General features: G+C 36.4%; 1 protein-coding gene across 14 annotated transcripts; it reads left to right on the plus strand.

Moving 5' to 3' along the window:
• The first annotated feature begins 728 nt into the window (after positions 1 to 728).
• LOC114273990 (Pentatricopeptide repeat (PPR) superfamily protein) lies at positions 729 to 21,115 on the plus strand. Of its 14 annotated transcripts, none has more exons than XM_082883369.1 (9): positions 729 to 3,342; positions 3,458 to 3,819; positions 5,092 to 5,148; positions 5,600 to 6,029; positions 12,668 to 12,734; positions 12,821 to 12,864; positions 13,032 to 13,072; positions 20,497 to 20,702; positions 20,794 to 21,115. In XM_082883369.1, the coding sequence occupies exon 1, from the start codon at positions 985 to 987 to the stop codon at positions 3,205 to 3,207; it is 2,223 nt and encodes a 740-aa protein (XP_082739495.1). In that variant the 5' UTR covers positions 729 to 984; the 3' UTR covers positions 3,208 to 3,342; positions 3,458 to 3,819; positions 5,092 to 5,148; positions 5,600 to 6,029; positions 12,668 to 12,734; positions 12,821 to 12,864; positions 13,032 to 13,072; positions 20,497 to 20,702; positions 20,794 to 21,115. The 14 variants fall into 14 exon arrangements, with proteins under 14 accessions (XP_082739495.1, XP_028071628.2, XP_082739494.1 ...); XM_028215827.2 differs by having other exon boundaries at positions 5,835 to 6,029; XM_082883368.1 differs by lacking the exon at positions 13,032 to 13,072.
• The last annotated feature ends 1,395 nt before the right edge of the window (positions 21,116 to 22,510 follow it).

The following is a 22,510-nucleotide window of genomic DNA, read 5'->3' on the forward strand; positions in this document are numbered from 1 at the left end:
CAAAAGCAAGAACTACCTAGTTGAAATGGCAAAATGAATGCGAGATTTGGACGATTGACTGAGGTTTTTTGCGAGAGAAATTGAATGGGTAAAACTCAGTGGACAGTAAAATAGAAAATATGGAAGCAAAACAACCGAGGAAGATAATGAATGAAATTGGCTGTTGACTTTTCAAATCTAAATATATCATACTCAATATAAACACAGGTATGAAAATGAAATTCTTTCATGGTGTTTTGTTGAGTTGGACCACCAAGTTCTCTCCAGTGACGATCTCTTCAATGGCGGACTTGGTGATGACGACGGTCGGCGGCAGACTGCCTCCTCCGATCCTAAACTCTCATGCATAATCGAGAGGATTTCGCGATTACGGTGCCAGCGACGAAGCTCCAGCCTTCATCTAATCTTCATTTGATCCAGCATTACCGTCGATCTCTCTTTTTCTCTATGTTCGTTGCTTGCAAATATGTCTCTTTCTCTCTCTAGAAAAAACGATGAAGATTTCCTAGTGTGGAGTTAGGAGACCTACATATCATAAAATAAAATATTGTGAATCTCTTCTTTTATTAAAAATGGAAATACTAATTTTCCCAAAAATAAATTCTCAAATGAATCCTAACTAAAACAAGAATTCAATGTAATTAATAATTAAACTAACTCATTAGTTTTTTCTTGAACTTTTTCTAAATTTGAGGAGGTCAGTATAAATAATCTTAAACATTTTCTTGGCCAAATGAATCTCTTTTGTTATGGTTACAAAAGAAAGAAAACCCTAATTGAAAGACCAGTCAGTCACAGTCACTTGAATGTGTTCCACAAGTGACCAACAATGTTGAAGGAAAGCTAATTCCTTTATTTGATCTCTTATATCTCAAACCCCCAAAACCCATCTCTATTGTCTGCCAAAACCTCTATTTTTATGCCAACATATATACAGTAGTAGCACATGTGTATGTGTTACTTGTCATCTCTCATCACAGATCAATGACTCTCTGTGTGAGAGCTTCAAAATCCATAGCCCAATGTAGCAGTAGAAGAAACTTGGACTCTCTCAAGGTACGCCTCATCTTCTCTTCCCCTTGTCCCTCCGATTTCTCCGACTACAACAACAATAACAACAATAACTCCACTACTACTACGATTTCAAAAAAATTCTCAGAGACCCATTTTGGGAACCTAATTTTGAAAACAATCGAAGACAAGCCCTGGGCTTTTGCCAGTAAGTACTGGGTTGTCTCTGAACAATTACGAACTGTGATTCTTGATCCTGAGTTGTTTATACGGATACTCAATTCGGTTCGCGGGCGCCCCAGAGTGGCGCTTCGGTTGTTCCGGTGGGCCGAGGGGCAACCAGGGTTTAAGCGGTCAGAATTCATTTTTTGTACAATTCTTGAAATACTTGTTCAGAATAATTTGATGGGTTCGGCTTATTCGGTGATGGAGAGGGTTATTAGTGTGGATTTGCATGGGATTGTGGATGTTTTGATTGATGGGTATGTGAATGCGGAGGTTTCGATTAAGTTACTTGATCTTTTATTGTGGTTGTATACTAAGGAGTCGATGGTCGAGCAATGCTTGTTGATTTTTGATAAGATGGTGAGGAATGGGTTCTTGCCAGATGTGAAAAACTGCAATAGAATTCTTAGGATGCTTAGGGATAAGGATTTAGTTGGCAAAACAAGGGAAGTGTACCAATTGATGGGCATGTTTGGGATTAAGCCAAGCATCCTTACGTATAATACATTGTTGGATTCGTTTTGTAAAGATGGTGAAGTGCAGCAAGCGCTAGACCTATTATTGGAAATGCAGAGAAGAGGTTGTACTCCGAATGATGTTACATATAATGTGTTGATCAATGGGTTGTCAAAGAAAGGGGAATTTGACCAGGCCAAGGGGTTGATTGTGGAGATGCTGAACTTGGGGTTAAAGGTTTCAGCTTACACTTATAACCCTTTGATTTCTGGGTATTGTACAAAAGGAATGCTTGTTGAAGCATTGGCGCTTGGGGAAGAGATGGTAGTTCGAGGAGTTTCTTTTACTGTCTCGACTTATAATACATTAATGTATGGTCTCTGTAAGTGGGGAAAAGTGACTGATGCTAGACAAAAGTTCTGTGATATGTTGGGAAAGAATTTGACGCCTGATATAGTTTCATACAACACTTTGATATATGGTTACTGTCGGCTAGGGGACGTTACGGAGGCTTTTCTATTGTTATATGAATTAGAATGTACAAACCTCAATCCCACTGTTGTCACCTATAATACTATTGTAGATGGCCTTTGCAGATTGGGGGAGCTGGAGGATGCTAAGCGGCTTAAAGAAGAAATGATCAATCATGGGATTCTTCCTGATGTTTTTACTTATACCATTCTAGTAAATGGTTCTGTCAAGGTAGGAAATTTACAAATGGCTAACGAATTCTTTGATGAAATGTTGCATAAAGGATTGGAGCCGGACCACTTTGCATATACAACTCGAATAGCAGGGGAACTGAAGCTTGGGGATACATCCAAAGCATTTAGACTGCAGGAAGAAATGTTAGCAAAAGGGTTTCCACCTGACTTGATTACCTATAATGTTATTGTGGATGGATTGTGTAAAGTGGGCAATTTGGAAGAAGCATGTGGGTTGTTGCAAAAGATGGTTCGGGATGGTCTCATGCCTGATCATGTAACATATACCAGCATTATTCACACCGTTTTGGAAATTGGGCATCTCAAGAAGGCCAGGGAATTATTCTATGAGATGTTGAGTAAAGGCTTATCCCCTACAGTTGTTACGTACACACTGTTGATTCATGCTCATGTTGGCAAAGGGATGCTAGAACTGGCATTTATGTATTTCTATGAGATGAAAGAGAAGGGTGTTATGCCAAATGTGATCACCTATAATGTGCTGATAAATGGTCTTTGCAAATTGAGAAGAATGGATCAGGCTTACAGATATGTTGATGAGATGGAAGCAAAGGGAATACCCCCTAATAAATATACCTACACTATATTAATAAATGAGAACTGTAACTTGGGTAACTGGCACGAGGCCTTGAGATTGTATAAGGAAATGCTAGATAAAGGGATTCAGCCTGATTTTTGTACACACGGTGCATTGTTTAAGCAACTAGGCAAAGACTATAAATGGCATGCAGTTCAGTACCTTGAATATATATTAATAGATAGTGAAGAAAATGCTGGAACAAAGACTTAATAAGACCTATGACAGTATTCTGGTCATGTCAGAGATTGGTAAGGTAGTGACATATTTACTCTTTGAGAAATTTGTCTCATCCTAGCATTCTTACTCTGGACACTGCTGGGAACATTCCCTTGGATGACTTTTCTGGTAAGATTTAACTGTTAGGAAGCTGCAAATATTTAACTTGTACTTAACACCTTTTTGTTTTCTTTGACTGAATACATTTTGGGTTTTGTTGGACTTCCTCTTCTCCTTTTTATAGGATTGAGCTGCAAATTTATGAATTTTGGCAACTCAGAAGGTCAATAAGCCAATACATACCTCGTTTTTGAATCACTGCATGCCGAATCCAAGTAAAAGGGGAAAGCAGCCTTGGATTGGATTTTTTATTGTATATATGAGCCATATATTGGATTGAGCTGTGAATTTATGAATTTTGGCAACTCAGAAGGTCAATAAGCCAATACGTACCTCATTTTGAATCACTGCATGCCAAATCCAAGTAAAAGGGGAAAGCAGCCTTGGATTGGACCTTTGATGGTTTATATGAACCATATATTGCAAAGATTCAAAGACCGGGATGCAGATGAATTTGTGACTGTACAAGTTGATCCAAATAAATTGGTAACAGGATTATATTGTTATATTTCATTTCTTTGTTTTCTTTTTCATTATTATCCTTATTTTATTTATTTATTTGGGGAGTAGGGGTGGGTACTGGGATTGGGGAAGGTGGTTCTTGATGTATAATTGTAACAGATAATTCCATTAAGATCAGTGATTCCTTAGCAGCTTGGTGTACACTGTGCAATGCCTTAACAAATGAACTATGTTGTGATATTTTAAGCGCAATGTGCCTTTTGTATTTTAGCACTTGTCCCCTAAGCAGTGGCCTAAAAAAGGAAAGAAGAACCTTCTTTTTATGTATCAACTGTGTTTTAAAATGGGCAAAATTCATTTTACCCTCGTGTGGTTTACTCCATGTGCAATTCACCCCCTTGATATTTAGAAATCACATAATCCTCTATGGTTTGTGGACTAAAGTGTACTGCCTATACTGTTGATGACTTAGGTGAAAAGACTAAAATACCATTGTATATATAAGTAACTTAACATTGTGCAAATTAAGGACATTTTTGTCATCTTTTTGGGCAGAAAATGTGTTTTAATGGAGCCATTTATGTTCCAGGTGTGTGTTGACCAAATGTTTGATAGTACACTTTAGTCAACAAACCATAAGGGGTTATGTGCTTATTTATTAAAGTTAGGGGGTGTACCGCACATGGAGTAAAACCACAGGGTAAAGTGAAATTTGTCCTTTTAAAAATACGATGAAACTCCAATTATTGTTTTTTTACTTTTTGTTCTTTTTGGTTTTGGCTTTTTAAACTTTTTCTTAGTTTTCTTTTTCATTTTTTAACATTGTAATCCATACTTCTTTCTCTATTTTGGAACTTTGTCTTGCTTCCCAAACTTCCTCTCGTCTTCAATAGAACCGTAAAACCATCAATTTGTAGCATCTGAAGCTGATGAGGACAGAACCCACAATGACAGGATGATAATGATAAATATAATAAGAAAAAATGGCAGTAATAATTGTAGTAGAAGTGATAAATTGACTTCTTGTGAAAATTTCCATAATGAGTTTGTCTTTTTAATTTTCTGCAAGTTAAATTTTATGCTTTAGTGTTCAATCAATCACTGAGGTTGGTAACAACTCAAGTCCAGCTTCTTGAACCCTATTGTTCCGGAAAAATTGCGGTATATCATGCAATATCTTGACTAATCTGTTTCAGGATTTTAAAACTTAATGTGGGATTTCTTATTTGTGTTTAAGTTGTTACTTCAATGACTTATTTTGTTGCTTATTTCTCATTTGCTTTTTGGTGCTTTTAGGTGTTGGAGCTTGTTCTTGATGACTTGTTGAAAGAATATCATGACATGATGTCGGTGGTATGTTTTATCGCTCAGCTTCTGATTTGTAATTGAAAAAATTATTTCCGTACGTGCAGTTGTAAAGAATTATGTTATAGTAGGTCTCTGAACATTTAATGAATTGGTCACTAAGTATTTAAAATGTACGTCCAATTTTGTTCCCATTGGATGGGGAGTTTGGATGGGTAGATTGGGTACAAACGTAATCTTTGGCGTAATTTGCAATAAGTTGCTGCACTCGGGTTTGAACACACAACCCCAAGGTTTGTAGGCCGAGTTTTAACCACTGAATCAATGGTTCCCTGTAATTGATCACTTAATATTAGGGGTGAAAGATTAACCGCAGAAACCAAACCAACCGGCCGAATTGACCGGTTTTCAGTCTGCTTTTCCTGTCCAGTTTCGGTCTGTTGGCCTTGTTTTTTAATTTCTCAGTTCTTGCCTTCGGTTTTGGTTTTTCAAAATGCAGGGCTGAACTGCACCAAATAACCCTCCTCACCTTAGCCGTCCGTGTGGCACAATCACAGCCATTCATGTGCCTCACTCACTTTAATAATAAAAAAAAAACCCCTATTTTTTTCTCATAGACACCCGGTAAACAAACAGTCACTTTTCTCACCGCTTCAGTCTCTCTCTCTCTCTCTCTCTCTCTCTCTCTCTCTCTCTCTCTCTCTCTCTCTCTCTCCGTCTTCAACTTCTCACAGCCTTAGGGTTTCTCATTCATCACCACTGGATTTCTCATTCATCAACCCTTTCATCCATGACAATCCTGTCGCACTCCTCACTGTTACTCATCTGAAGCAAGGACGCAGTAGAAGAGCACTCCCTCTCACAGAGACTCCTTCACTTTCATTGCAAAGATCTTCTTGTTGGTGTAGCAATTTCAACTCAGAACTAAGGTAACTTTGAAGTCCTAATTTTTTATTTTGAAAACCCTAATCTTTTGAACTTTTTAGAAACCCTAATCTCTTGAACCTTTTTAAAAACCCTTTTGATTTTGCTAAATTCTGAACTGTTGAAGCAAAGCAACCATTGGATTGAATTAATGTTTCAGTTTATTGTTTACTGTTGTATGTCTGTTTTTTTTTTCCTTTCTTGAATTGGATGGATGTCGTGTACAACATAAATAGCTTCCATCACAAATAGCTACATTGCATTTAGCACATTGGGGGCCTTTTTTCAAACTTTTTTTAAATTTGCAAAAGGCCCAAAATTGTAACAACCTCACCAAACTGTATGAACCGGTTTTGCAGTTTATATATTTATCTCGGTCTGTTTGGTTCTCATAGGTACAAAACCGAGTGAACTGATTTGGCCCAAAAATTGAAAAAAAACCCGGCCGAACCACACTGATTTCAACCCTACTAGGTATTGTATAACTACTATGTTTCAAACCAATCCTTCAACGACAATGATGTCTTAATTTCCTCTTTCAATGCTAATCTTTTAAGTGTTACAAAACACATGTTAATCGGAATTAGACATGTTCTATTTTCAATAAGGATTAACTAGTGTTACCAGAAAATGCTAATACCCTAGCAAATTATTACATTTTCGTATACACATTACAAAACATGGTACATTTCCGTTCCAAAACGGTAAATTTAGTGATCCAAAGCATTCCAAAAGGTTTTTTTTTCCCAATATATTTCTTAAGGCTTCCTTAGGAGTTAAAAAAACCAAATATAATGAACTAAATTCGAAGGTGAGTGAAGTTTTGACTTGGCAAAACATAAAAAAATGAGTTATAATACTCATAGAAATGTGTTGCTATATGATTAATTGGGAGAAAGAAAAAAATTTATTGGATGTCTAATTGTTATTTATTTTTTAATCTAGACTAGAAGTACTTTAAATTCTTAAAGGTGTAAACTACACAAGTCTACTCCTATTGTACCACAATTTAGAGCATGTGGCTTTTAAGTTCCCGTTCCCGTGTCACATGCCTAAACGATCCATGTTCAAAGTAACATATTAACATATTCATGCTGTCATCTCATGCATTAAAATGAATCAAATTATATAAAATAAAGTGCAAGTAAAGAACACTAAGATGATCGACCATTCTGACACTGTGATCAACCACGATGACCAAGTTAATCAACCACACTACTAACATGATCTACCAAACTGTTGTTTGTTCTTTTGCTAGATACATGGACTTGGGTACGGGTCTTGTTCATTTAATTACCATATTCAAGGGCATGGGGACACGACAAAATATTCATAATTCTTATTTTTTATAGTGAACTTGAATTATTAAAATGTTTGCTAGGTGAATGTCCAACCACATGTGTTGGACATATGTTCCATACCCTTATTCAAGTGTCAAGTGTCCAACATAGGTACTTTATATATTTAGAAGAGTCCATGTAACATAGATCTCTAGGAGTCAGGGTAAATTAAGGTTTTTTGAACCTTTGCTTAGTCTCTCTACTTGATCCATGCCTTGTCGAGGGCTTTCTTCATGTCAGTGAAGCTTCTTCAACACTTCTCCCATGTGTATTCAAGCTCTCTTAAGACTCCATAGGTATCCATTGTGCTGTGCTCGTGATAGTGTCTTGGGTTTCTTCCTAGGTTGCATGTATAAAAAACAATGCCCAATTAGTACATATTAATGTGTATTTGGGAGGAGAAAGATTGGGTACACACCTAACCTTTGGCATAGTATACAAAGTGGTTGTCCCTAGATTTGAACCCATAACCTCAAGGTTATTAAGCCAAGATTTTACCATTGTCCTAGGTTGCATGTATATGTCATGAAATTGCCAACTACTTTAATGAAACATTACTTGGGTTGTCTGTTAAGGTTATTAGGCCAAGATTTTACCATTGTCCTAGGTTGCATGTATATGTCATGAAATTGCCAACTGCTTTAATGAACATTACTTGGGTTGTCTGTTATTGGGCACAAACCAAACTAGTTGCTCTAGTACGCACACTTGTGATTGATTGTTTTAGAGAGAAAAACTTAGGGAATGATTAGACAATCATCCCCTTTTATCTTGATAATAGGTAACTTACAATGGAAGCTTTGGAGGCACAAATAAGGAAATAACAGCTAATGAAATAATAGTTAATAGAATAATCAATACAGAATAACCAAAGATTATTATTCTAACAAGATATTATTCTGACACTCCCCTTCAAGTTAGGGCGAAGATGTCTCTCATATCCAGTTTGCCAAGCACATCATGGAATGATTTGCTTTCAATTCTCTTGGTGAGAATGTCTGTCAGTTGTTCTGCTGACTTCACAAAAGGAATACATATAGTGTTACTGGTGAGTTTCTCCTTAATGAAGTGTCGATCAATCTCCTCATGTTTTGTTCGCTCATGCTGAACTGGATTGTGAACTATGTTAATAGCAGCCTTATTATCACAGTAAAGTTGCATGGAGTCAGTATGACTAATCCCCAGATCACTTAGCAGCAACTTGATCCACAAGAGTTTATATACATCTTGTGTCATGGCTCTAAACTTGGCCTCTTTACTAGACCGGGTGACGACATTCTGTTTCTTGCTCCTTTAAGTAACCAAATTACCTCCAACAAAGGTACAATAACCAGATGTGGACTTTCTATCAGTTATTGATCCTGCCTAATCTGCATTTGTATAAGCTTCCACCCGAAGATGATCATGTTTGGAGAAATAGAGACCCTTTTCTTGAGAAGATTTCAAGTGCCTAAGGATGCGCATTATTGTAGCCAAGTGTGTCTCATGAGGAGCATGCATGAAGTGGCTAACCACACTAACTGCCATGGCAATCTTAGGACGAGAATGGAATAAGTAAATGAGCTTACCCACTAGTCTCTGATAACTCATCTTGTCAACAATAGCTCCCCCACTATCATCACTAAGCTTCTGGTTTGGCTCCAGTGGTGTGTCACAAGCTTTACTCCTAAACATCCCGATTTCTTTCAATAGGTCAAGAACATATTTCCTTTGATAGATGAAAATTCCATCCTTGGACCGGGCAACTTCAATACCTATTTCGAACTCGTTTGCCAAATATTTCTGTAACCGGGGTATTTCCTCACTATCATCTCCTGCAAGTACTATGTCATCCACATAAACAATGAGAATTGTAGTCTTACCATGTAAGGAATGCTTCGTAAACAAAGTGTGATTAGCCTGACTTTGTTTGAAGCAATATTTGAGCATAGCTTGGGTGAATCTCTTAAACCAAATCCTCGGAGACTGTTTGAGATCATATAATGACTTTTGAAGTCTGCATACTTTACTCTTTGCCTGATGGTCCTCAAAGCCATGAGGGATGTCCATAAACACCACTTTTTCTAGATTACCATGTAAGACAGCATTTTTTACATCAAACTAATGAAGTGGCTAATCTAGATTAGCTGCAAGAGAGAGAAGTATTCTGACTGAATTCATCTTAGCCACTGGTGCAAAGGTTTCTTGTAGTCTACTCCATAGGTTTGCGTAAAGCCCTTTGCCACTAGTCGAGCCTTGTAACACTCAATTGAACCATCTACTTTATGTTTCACAGTATACACTCATTTGCATCCCACAAGTCTTTTGCCCTTAGGTAACTCAGTTAATCTCCAAGCCACTCTTACGGAGTGCTTTCATTTTTCTATCATGGCATGTTTCCACTTAGGGGTAGCAAGAGCATCCTGAAAATGATTAGGTATACTAATAGAAGAAATTTTGGACGCAAAGGCTCTATATAAGGAGACAAATTAGAGTAGGACACAAAATTAGAAATGAGATGTTAAGTACAAGACCTCACACCCTTTCGTTGGGCAATAGGAATATCAAGATCAGTATACTCAGGAGGATAAGGACTTCAGAGTTACCTGGACTCTCATCAGAAGAAGAAGATAGTAGTGGATGAACAAAAGTGGTCTCTTGTATCTAAGTAACTTTCTGTCTGTCTTTGTCCCTCTGACATAGACTTTTCCCTCCTTCAATTCATTAGATTATGTATTTTCGCCACTAGTAATTAGTTCACCTTCTGTGTTTTCAACCACTAGTGATGAGCCAGGAATTGATACAGATCTAGGAATCCCTTCACACCAAGGCTCTCCCTGAAGGGAGAACTGGGACCTCGAGGAGGACTGTGACAAGAAATAAGACTCTGACTCAAAGAATGTTACATTCATGGAGACAAACCACTTACGAGATGGAGGATAATAATACTTATAACCCTTTTGAGTAGGAGAGTAACCCGGAAAGACACTTTAGAGAGCGGGGATCAAATTCTTGACGAGAAGAAGTATGATTGTGGACAAAACAGACACACCCAAAGACTTTGGAGGGAATAGAGAACACAGACTTAAAACTTGAGAAAACTTGGAGAGGAGATTTTTTGTGCAACACTTGGGTTGGGAGATGGTTGATGAGGTAGGCAGCAGTGAGAACTGGGTTCCCCCAATAAGGCTGAGGCACATGCATAGAAAAAGACATGCAACGAGCTATATCAAGAAGATGACGATTCTTGTTTTCCGCAATCCCATTTTGTTGAGGAGTGTTGGTGCAAGAAGTCTGATGAATAATGCCATGGGTGGAAAAATTGCTTGCTAGACCAAAATCAATATATTCACCCCCATTATCAGAACGCAATATTTTGACAATCGCCCCAAATTGAGTACATATCATTTTATGGAAATTACCAAACACAGAAAAGACCTCACTTTTGTCTTTCATATGATACACCAAAGTAGTACGAGAAAAATTATCGATAAAATAACAAACCATCTATGACCTTTTAAAGATATAACATGGGATGAGCCCCAAATGTCAGTGAATCAAGGAAAAAGGTACTAAACTTCTATTAAAGCTTGGAGCAAAAGAAGTTCTGTGTTGTTTTCCAAGTTGACAAGACTCACAATGAAACTCAGAAACATTATTGTTTGTAAAAACATAAAGAAATAAATGCTTAAATAATAGAAATGATAGGTGCCCAAGACGCTGATGCCACAGTCGCAGATCTTCCTTGGTGGTAGGAAATTTGATGGAATGAAGTGCCAACTTGTCTGCCTGATCCAGGATATAGAGACCATGTTTTACTTTACCACTACCAATCGTCTTCCTCGTGATAAGGTCCTGGAACAGACCATGATCAGGAAAGAAAAACACACTACAATTCAGGTCATGAGTAAGACGACTAAATGATAAAAGGTTAACAGAGAAATTGAGAACGTGCAAAACAAAAGATAATGGTAGAGAAGGAGTGGCATGGGTTAAATCTTTCCCAAAAACAGAAGAAACAGTACCATCAACGATCATAACTTTGTTTTGACCTGAAGAAGGTTTATATTCCAAGAACAAATCAGTAGACCTAGACATATGATCCGAGGCACCTAAATCAATAATCCAAGGTAAAGACTTATGAGATAGAAAAGTACTTGGAGAAGTGGCTAAGTTATCTGAGTGGGCAAAAGATGAGGAGGATGTACCAGATGGAGTAATAAAAGAGCAACGATCCAATAGGTGGCACAAAGCATCCTAACTCAGAAAAAGACATTCTAGATATATCACCACCAGGAGGAGCAACTGAAAAGGTGTTGGGAGTATCCATTGCACTGGTATGATGTGCACGTGGTTTAAACCCGCGTCCTCAAAATTGTCCAGAGCGACCCCTACGACTACCAGAACGGTCACCATGACCACCATAAGGAACCCTATGAAGCTTCTAACAAGTCTCACGGGTATGTCTCGGCTGGCGACAATAATCACAGAACAATGTATCATTCTTTGAAGGACTAGAGGAAGTATGAGGCGGACTAGTACTATCTATAGGAGGAGCAAAAAGTAAGTCTGAGCGTGCTGTAGAGGTAGGTGGCAACATAGAAAAACGATAGCTTTCTTCGTTCTGTACATAAGCAAAGGCCTCCTGAAGGGAAGGAAGAACATCCATACCAAGGACATGACTTCGAACAGGATCAGCTCTAAGTTGAGACCTTCCAAAAATTTGAAGACCTGTTCTTGTTCAATAAACTTCTGGTAACCCACTAAATCAGTTGTGCAAACAGACTTATAATCCTATAGATGATCAAGACGTTTCCAGTCATAGTTAAGAAAAGTGAAGTATTGAAGGATAGTCATCTCCCCCTGTACTGAGCGCTCAATAGAATGTCGCAACTCAAAAGTCTGTGAGAAATTCTCCTTTCGGAAATAGGTAGTGGCCACAACATCCCAAATATCTTGGGCAGTATCCATAGACAGTATCCTTCCCCTATATCAGGTACCATGGAATGAATGAGTCATCCCATAATTAAAGAATTACCATGATTGTTTTAGAGAGAAAAACTTAGGAAATGATTGGACAATCATCCCCCTTTATATTGATAATAGGTAACTTGCAATAGAAGCCTTGGAGGTACAAATAAGGAAATAACAGAATAAGAAAATAACAGTTAATAGAATAATCAATACACAATAACTAAAGATATTATTCTAACAGTGATACCACTTATTCTTTGAACTTTTTGTCTGGATGAAGTTCAACTAAAAAAGTTATAAGATTGCATTTCATATCTTCTTCTTCTTCTTCCTTTCTCTTTATTGTACAGTATCATTGATCATTAAGGAAATTGCTAGAGAGTTGTCTGGAGCATCAATTGCTATTCCTCAAAAATGGTAACATGCCTAATCTCAGTCAAATCTCACAATGCATTTTGTACCAAAATGATTGAAAATTTGTTATCGTAAAATGGTTTTTGCAGGAATTATCTGATGATAACTCCCAGTTCATGGTAGCCATGTTAAGGTGTGCGTACATTATGTGGTCAATGTAGTTTTTTGTCCTTCACTAGTTCAATTCAGCTCTTATTCATTTATTTGTGATTTTTATTTAAACATTCTCAGTTTCAAGGAAACATTATTTGGTTATGTCATGCATATACTGATTTGTGAACTGTTATACCTTTTTCCAAGGGAGTGTGGATTAGCATGTGAAACGATTACTTTTGTATTGGGTGAGTTTGACTCTTTGCACGTGTGTGTGTTACTTACATGCATATGATCATATATAATTGGCATAAATGATTGTCCTTGTAAAACTCCCTTCTTAAAGGCATAAGGGCCCAAATTGGGTCTTCAAATTTTATCATTAAACATTTCATGGTTTTTATATATGGCACTTAACAGGGTGAACAACGATTGCTCTAAATTGGGTGCACTTTTTTAGTCATACAATGAAACTTTGGGAGATAGTAGTTGAGCAGAGATTATGATATGAGATGACTTTGTCAAAAAATCAATTTGGTTTCCTACCATGGATGTTATTGTTTTATTAGGAAAAAAAAAATGACTTCCATATGGCGTTTATTGACTTGGAAAAATATATGATAGGGTTTCTAGGGAGATAATGTGGAGAGTTTTAGAGAGAAAAATAGTATCAATTCAAAATTAATGTAATTAAAGACATGCTAGATGGAGCCATGACTAATACTAATAAGTTGACATCTTAGAGCAACACTAAGTCCTTTTCTTTTTTTTTCTTTTTTTTGGGTGAATAAATTTTCTTTTTTTATTTTTATTTTTTAGGGGTGGCCATTGGTTCAATGGTAAAACCTTGGTCTAATAACCTTGAGATTATGGGTTCAAGTCATGGGACAACCAGTTTGTGCACTATGCCGAAGGTTAGGTGTGCACCCAATCTTTTCCCTCTCAAACACACATTGTGGGTGTTTGGGAAGTGGCTATTTTAGAAGCTTTTTGGCTATTTTAGTAGGCTATTTTAGTTTGTGTTTGGGAAGATGGGATGGATTTTTATTTGAGTTGGTGTATTGAAAAATGTGTTGAAATGATGTTTGAAGTTAAAATGACAAATTTGTCCCTAACCTCTCATTTTTCAAAATTAATCTAAAGGGGCAAAATTGTAATTTACCAACCTGTCATTGTGACAGCAGTAGGCTGTGCCTACATTGTCACAGTGACAGCCCACTGCCGGCTATTTTTTTGTTTTTCTTTTTTTTTAAACCATTGGTTTAGAGGCTTTCAGGCTTTTTTTTTTGTTTTTGAGGCTATTTTAGCCTTAAAGTTAGGTTCCCAAACACCCCCATTAATGTGTACCAATTGGGTATTTTTTTTTTTTAATAAATAAATTTCCTTTTTTTCGTTAGTTACAGATGGGACTTAATAGGAACATTCAAGATGATATGTCTTGGTGTATGTTCTTTGTTAGAAAATATTGTTTTAGTTGACAAAACGAGAGAATGATTAAACTATAAGATAGATTGTGGGGGGAGAGGCACTTTGGAATTTAAAGAGTTTAGCTTAAGCAGGGTTAAGATAGAATACGGAGTGTAACTTTGGCAAAAGTAAAAATATGATTGTAAAATTTGATGGATAAAAGATACCTAAGAGTGACTTTTTTGGAAATATTGGGTCAATTATTCACAAAGACGGAGAGATTGAGAAGGATGTGCCCATAAAATTAGAGTGAGATGGATGAAATAGAGGAGTTCATCAAGAGTATTGTATGATCGTAGTATTCCTATAAATTTGATGGGAAAATTTTGTAGGATAGCTATTACTTATAAGACTTGCTACGATCTATGGTATGCAATGTTAAGAAAAAAATATATACAAAAATTAAGTATAATTAAAATGAAAATGAAAATGCTGAAATGCAAAGTGTATATGTGAATTTTAGTGGGACCAAAAATTCTAGAGCGAGAAATTGAAAAACCCAAAGAGAGAATTTGAGAGAGAGAGAGAGCTTCTTTGTATTGCTTTGCTCTGTTTGTTGGTGGCGTTATAAATGCAAAGAGCTTATTTATAGGACAAGCTGCCACCCTTACAACCAATGGAAAGATGCCATGTAGATTATCTATATCTCCTACATCTCTATGTTCATGAACTGAAACAGCAAGTTGGCAACTTGCAACCTATATTACAAATTAATTATTTAATTTTAACATGTACTTGTATGTGTGGCTGAGAATGAGCCAAGATGTGTCTTATTTCCATTGGTTGCAAAGGGTGGCCATTAAGCCTATATAAAGGCATGTTTACTTCCTTTGAGAAATGAGCAAAGCAATACAAAGCACAGGACAACTCTATTTATCTAAGTCCCTCTCTCGGCTCTTTCTCTCTAAAATTCTCGCTATATTTTGGATCTTGCAAATTCTCTCTCTAGAATTTTTGGTCCCACTATAATTCACATATACACTATGCACCCAACATATTTTTGGTATCAGAGCCAAACCCTTTTTTTGTTCATACTCTTTACTCTAAACCTTGTCCATGGCAACAAATTCAAACAACGCCACCTTCAACTATACTTCAAATCAAATACCCATATTTGATGGGAAAAATTATGGTTATTGGAGTATTCAAATGAAGTCCCTCTTTGTTTCTCAACATCTATGGGAGATAGTGGGGGAAGTTTTCCCTGTTAGCATCATGGACACAAGGCAAACAAAAGGAATACAAAGAGAGTAAGAAAAAAGGTGGAAAGGTATCACTCAACATACAACATGGGGTAAGCAAATCTATTTTTCCTAGAATAATTGGTGCAAAATATTATAGAGATGCTTGGGAAATCTTAAAACAAGAATTACATGGTTCTAAAAAAGTTATCTCTATTAAACTTCAGTCTTTATGGCGTGATTTTGATAATCTAGCCATGAAAGAAAATGAGACCGTCCAATTTTTTTCCACAAGAGTGACAAAAATAATAAATTAGTTCAGAAGTTATGGAGATACTATCCAAGAGAGAATATTGTTTTAGTTGACAAAACAAGAGAATGAGTAAACTGTAAGGTAGAATTGTGGAGACACTTTAGAATCTAAAGAGTTTAGCTTAAGTAAGGGTAAGATAGAATATGGAGTGTAACTTTGGCAAAACTAAAAGTATGAATGTAAAATTTGATGGATAAAAGATACCTGAGAGTGACTGTTTTTGATATATTGGGTCAATTATTCACAAAGACGGAGAGAGTGAGAAAGATGTTCCCATAAAATTAGAGTGAGATGGATGAATTGGAGGAGTTCATCAAGAGTATTGTACGATCGTAGGATTCCTATAAATTTGAGGAAAATTTTATAGGATAGCTATAAGACTTTGCTATGATATATGGTACTCAATGTTAGGCAGTAAAGAAAAAAATATGTTCAAAAAATAAGTATAATGAAAATGAGAATGTTGAAAAGGATGAGTGGTGTTACAAGAAAAGAAAAAATAAGAAATGAACCCATTAAAAAGAAGTTAGAACTTAGAAGTGACACTAATTGAAGATAAAATGAGGAAATCCGTTTGAGATGGTATGACCATGTGCATGGTATCTTCTGGTATTTACATTTTGCATGATCATTTTCATTATTTTCTTTTTTAAATATATGTAGTGATCTTAAACATATTGTATTCTTGTTAGATTCTGAAACGATCAATATCCGTCTAATCACCCTTCTAAGTTAAATAGCTAAGGAGCAAAATCACACTGTGACCAAGGGCTACTTGTTTTTAGAGTTTGGACAAAAATTGTTTTTGAATCTTGATGCTCAGTCATCTGTTGTGGTTTTTATCCTATCTGTAGATGCATAGCTTTTAGTGTGAACCTTGTTGCTTTTGTCTTCAGTCCTAAAACTTACTATTGATAGTTGTGGACATCATGTTTTCTGCTGTTTGTTAAATGGATTTGGAATCTGGGTTCTTACTACTTGAGAACTTCAAAACTGCACTTTCAAGTATCCAAAGACAGCCAAAGCTGGGATGCTTAAAAAGTATGGGTATTTTTTTTTGATGACCGGGTGCCAGGGTCAGCTTAAGCACACCTCAACTAATCTCAAGACCCACGCAAACTCCACGTGGATCAGGTAAATCCCGGGCAGAGCCCACGGGTGTGGCCTCAAGGAGTTGATAACACTAGTGGGAGTTGAACCTAAGATTTAGAGGGAGCACACCCTCAGGCCCCAAGTTGCACCTACTAAGCCAACCCCTTCGGGGTAAAAAGTATGGGTATTTTAGTAGTTTATGTTTTCCATTTTGTCATGTGTTTCTTCCTTATGAGGACCTCCTTATTCTAACTACTAGATTTGTTCTCCATATCCATTGTTACTTCCTGTACAAGAACATTATATTCAACCGTTTCAATTCTCTTATATTTTTCCTCGGTTATTTCTTCGGAGTGGTTTGCAGTGGTGTCGTCTTTGCAATTTTCTGGGTCATTTGGTTGGAAAGAAATGTGCGGGTTTTCGAAGGAGTTGTCCGGGACATAGACTATTTATGGGATAGGGTGAGATACTTGGCGTCTTTTTGGGCCTCAGCGAGCTCAGTATTCCGAGGGACTCCGCTTTTTTTGATTGCTACCGATTGGGTGTCAGTTTGTACTGTGTAGTATTAGCTGTTTATCTTTTTATATTTTCTTTTGTCTCTTTTTGGTTCTATTTTTCCATCTTTCTTGTAGAGGATGCCTTATCCTCATTTTTTTTGGCCTTGAGCCTTAGGCCAAGTTTGGCATGATCTAAATAATACAAAAAGTTAAAAAATCACTATCCTATTTAAGTCACATCATCTTATTTAAATCACATCACTTCTCTAACACTTCACATCAAACCCAACTCAAACCTAACCCATATAAGCCAATAAGTCAAAAAGTGCACTTTTTGAGAACATCCCAAACCAACCCTTAATATATCTTTCTTTCTTTGTTGATGATAAAAAAAAAAAATTTCTTGGGAGTGGTTTATACTTTACCATATTTGTTGATACTAGATCCTGCACCTTGCTTTAGGGAGAATATGCAGTCCATTGTTTGTTGCTGTTTTTCCACTGAGTCCTATTTTCTTCAATATTTCGTTCTTCTTTTTGTTAAAATCCACCTACTCTCCACCTACTTCACCCACTTAAACCTACTCCACTAAACCTAACCCACTACACCACTACCACCTCCACCTACTCTCCACCTACTTCACCCACTTAAACCTACTCCACTAAACCTAACCCACTACACCACTACCACCTCACCTACTCCACTAAACCTAACCCACTACACCACTACACCACTACCACCTCCACTTCACCTACTCCTTACCTACTACACACTCACCCTCTTCTATATATAGGAATCATGAATCATTGTAATTTATATCAACAAATCAATAACATTACATCAATCAATAATACATACAATTTATTCTCTCTCTATTTCTCTTTATACATTAAATTTTACACTTTTGTATGTTCAAACTTTTTCTTTTCTTCTCTTCTTGGGGCAGTAAAATTAGTGGAAGGACGACGATAATTGTGAGACAATCAGTCTGGAGCTCAGTAGCATAAATAAAACCCAACACTTGAAGTAAAGAAAAATATCAAAATGCGCATTAATGACAGAAGGGAGTAGAATAGGATGTAGGTTTAAGGGTCATAATATCAATACTCACTTCAAGCTGTCTGCTTGGTTAAAGTGTAGATAGAGGCCGTCATGAAGATGGTTAGCTAATTTTGTCAAATTTTTAATAATTATTTGTGTGTAATTTGCATTCTTTTTTTCTTAGGTTTGCTATTGGCTACATATGACCCAGTAAAAAAAAAATGGTGCTTTAGTCTAAATCTTTTGAGGTACAACTCTCTAAAGTACATTTCCTCAGTTAAAAAAAAAGTGCATTTCCTCTAGAACAAGGTTATGAGATGGCCCTTTGGATTCCACAAAAATGAGAGAACCATTGTGAGCCATCACTTGATAGAGAAATCTCAACACAAATGCTGTCAGCATTGTAGCATAGACACAAATACAGGGCATGGGCAAATCTTAAAAAAAACATGACATGTCATGTCAAGTTTTAATATATTTATGCATCTTACGTAAGAAAAATATTTAATCCAATTTACTATCTATATATTTTTATTGCAAGTTGTTGAGATAGAGCTCTATAAATATCATGTATATAAGGCATAATCCTATTGCATGCTTTCTTTTTAATATTTTTTTTTGTTTCTAAAATCTTTTTCCTATGTTAAAGTTGGTCATGTCATGCACATGATTGAATTCATTTTAGAAATGTTTCAAAACATATTTGGGGTGTGTAAGTTGCGTTCCTAAGAATGCCAAACATTGTTACTATTAGAAGTTCCACCACATAGGCCCATAAGGACACTTTGAAGAAGTATTGGTGTCTGACACATGTTGTGTTCCTAAGGACACTTTGTAAGTTGTGTTGTCCAGGAGGATTTGAAAAGTGAAATTATGAACATTTATTCTTAAACTAGGACACTTTGAAGAAGTATTGGTGTCTGACACATGTTAGACACAGACACTGCTCCTTCTAGAAGTGTCCATGCTACTTAGGCCCGTAAGGCTTCATATGGGATGTGTACTCCTCTAGAATGTTGCTCGTGGAGAATAGTTTATGTATACAGTGGTTTGATAGATGTTTCTAATTCAAAATCATCGAGAGCATCGAGAGCCCTAATTGGCTAACTCATCTTAACAAGTTGACTTTTCTCGTCATAGCATACAGCTAATAAGATACTTAATGAAAGCATTGGCCTCAATTTTATGGGGAACCTGTTTAGCTATTTGGAATTTTCATGCTCATTCACAGTTCTTATGGTCTTAAATAATTTCAAAATATAGTTTCTTGTGTCATCTAGGTAAAATCAGATTTTGAGAACCTTGATCTACAATATCTGTGAAAAGTTCTTTCACAAATTGGCGGTCAGTGTATTATTCATTTTCATCGGTAGGCAATTCTTTAGAAATTAATTGGTGAAAAGTTCTTTCAATGTTGTGTTGTGTGCAGTTATTAATTAGATTTTTCTTTTAGAAACTTACGAAGTCAATTAGGAATCAGATCTTTCATGGCTAATATTCTCAAGTAGATTGAACATCAAATTGGTCAATATTCTTGAATGTGAGATCGTAAAGCAGGTTATATGTATTCGGCAATATGCCACTTTCTAACGAGATAATTCTCTAAGGCGATTCAGGGAAAATCATCTGTATGCATATATATATATGTGTGTGTGTGTGTGCATGCTTAAAGAATAACTGCATGATCTCTACATGTATATGTTTGAATAGATAGATTATCAGAACTATTTTCCAAATCAGGTTTTGTGCCTTTTTATTTTTGAGTTTTTCTTTTTCTAATACCGATGCCTTTGGGAAGCAACAATTGTGACTGTTGGAATGCCAGAGTGAGTTTCTATTATGTTGGATATATTTATGGGAGAAATTGGGTTCAAATTCTATTTTCTCACAATTGTGATTGTTGGAATGCATGATCTCTATCTGTTTTTTTTTCTTCTTTTTCCTTTGAATAACAACAAATTAGATAGCTACGCCTGCTTTGATCTTACTAATGAGAGTGGTTTCCTATGAAAAATTGATCAAATTACTGAGTATTTTGTGTGTTTGATGTGTATGGGCTTTAAAGTTGTTTGTTATTGTAGTGGAATTTGCGAACAGGACGATTTGCTGATGATCTTGGAGGGGAATTCCCAATTAGTTACAAGTTAAAGCCATTGGATCCTCAAATTGTCTCAACTGTTATTCGACAATCAACAATGTCCATGACATGTCAGGGATATAAAGCAAATCATGAAACCAAGAGCAACTATCTTTTGTCACAATTAGCTGAATCTTTGTCAAGGCCTTTGTAAGTTTACTTGTGAGTTCATACTTGTTCTCTTAATGGAGTCAGAGATGGGAATCCTTTTGTTTTCTAAAAACAGTTTGTTCTGTTGCAGATGAGTTTGATAAGAGGCTGTTAAGGATGGATGGGTCATGGGATGATTGTGCTTTGAACATTCTACTGCTGGACCTCAGGTGGCTTTTGTAATTGTTATTATTATTATATACCCTATAGGATGAAGTTGGTTCAAAAATATTAATTAATTAATTGAGTTTATTAAATTGTAAAATATTGATTATAGAAGGGTTAGCTGTAAAGGCCACAATGCTGTAACACTTGGCCACTTGGATATTTTTAGTATTTGTATCGAGGGATGGCTCTATCTCAAGTGCACAAACACATGAACATTTTTAAGATATGAAATTATATTCTTACAATCTTTCTGATTGAGATGGGAATTGATAAAGAATTTTGGACAGAGTAGGGGGGGTATTATTGAGTCCGGATCCTCTGCCAGGTTAGTCTGCCATGCTTCCTGTGGGGCTACCAAAACCACATCGTTTTGGTAGGGCTTTTTTTTTTTTTATATATAAATCTTTTTCCTTTACGCCTCTTTTCTTTTCTCAGTTTGAGAGGCCACAACCACAACCCTAAGCACCTTAGGAACAGAGAGCCTCTTTTCTTTTCTCAGTTTGAGAGGCCACAACCACAACCCTAAGCACCTTAGGAACAGAGAGCGACAGTGGATGGCGAGGCGACGACATTGGCGACTTCATCAAGAGTGTAATGGATCCTCAACCTCCTCCTCCTCTCTCTCCTTGTCGCTGCTGTCGAAGAGGAAAGGCCTGGTTTTGTTTCCACATACTGATTTAGGCCGATTTGTTTTCTGGGTTTCTTCTATTCTTGTTTGCTTAGATTGTTGTTTGTGAAAAACCCTGAGAAATAATGTATAATAGCTGGGAAATTGTGGCTTTTGGAAGAGAATTGTTGTATGTAAGAGAGTTGAAATAGATTAATTTGTTAAATTGGGGGAAAACAAGAAAGGAGAGAACTACGATTTGGTTTCTGCTTTGCTAATCTTTGGGTTGAGATCTGGGTATAGATAAGGTTTGTTTGGACTCCTCCAAAACCTTAGATTCTCAATTGGTTGACCAAACAATCATCTTAGTTTCTTCATGGAGTGTGAATTGGAAGACATGTTTTGGACATGTTGAAGAACCCTCTTTTCTTGATTGGAGTCGCCGCTTCCGTCGCCGCGCCGCTGCCGATCCCTTGCCGTCCAATCGCCTATCTCCTCTTCGCCTCTCTGTTATGGTTTCTCAAACAAATGTTTGAGACCTTTGAGAGAAAGAAAGAAAGAAATAAATAAATAATAAAAACCACCAAAATGACGTCATATCTGGAAGATATCAGCCTCAAGTTCAGACAGATTACCTTCAATTATCTGTCGAGGACAAAGAATCAGTTATTGAATGGTTAGGAACATATCCCTCATCTGATTTATCTGTTGCTGTATCTTATTCGCATTCAAAGGCATCTGTTGTAATGCAGGACTTTCCTTGGGCATCTCGATCAATCCCTTTGCTCCTTATTCTTCGAGAATCAGAAAGATCCTTTTCAAGTTTGAATTTGTTCATTTGAAATCTGGGCTCTTCTACTTCATTTTTATTTACTTATTTTTTTTATTTAATATTTTTCTCTCTTTTTTTATATCATTCCTCAAGTCCCATAGGTTTGATCTTGTAGATTTTGACTCATTTTCTCATTGAGCAAGAGGTACAAAATAAATCAGATTGTTTTTTTGATCAAAAGTATTATGTGAAATCTTCGAT

Source organism: Camellia sinensis, chromosome 8, assembly GCF_055761805.1.
Source record: "Camellia sinensis isolate YWXY chromosome 8, ASM5576180v1, whole genome shotgun sequence".
NCBI lineage: Eukaryota > Viridiplantae > Streptophyta > Magnoliopsida > Ericales > Theaceae > Camellia > Camellia sinensis.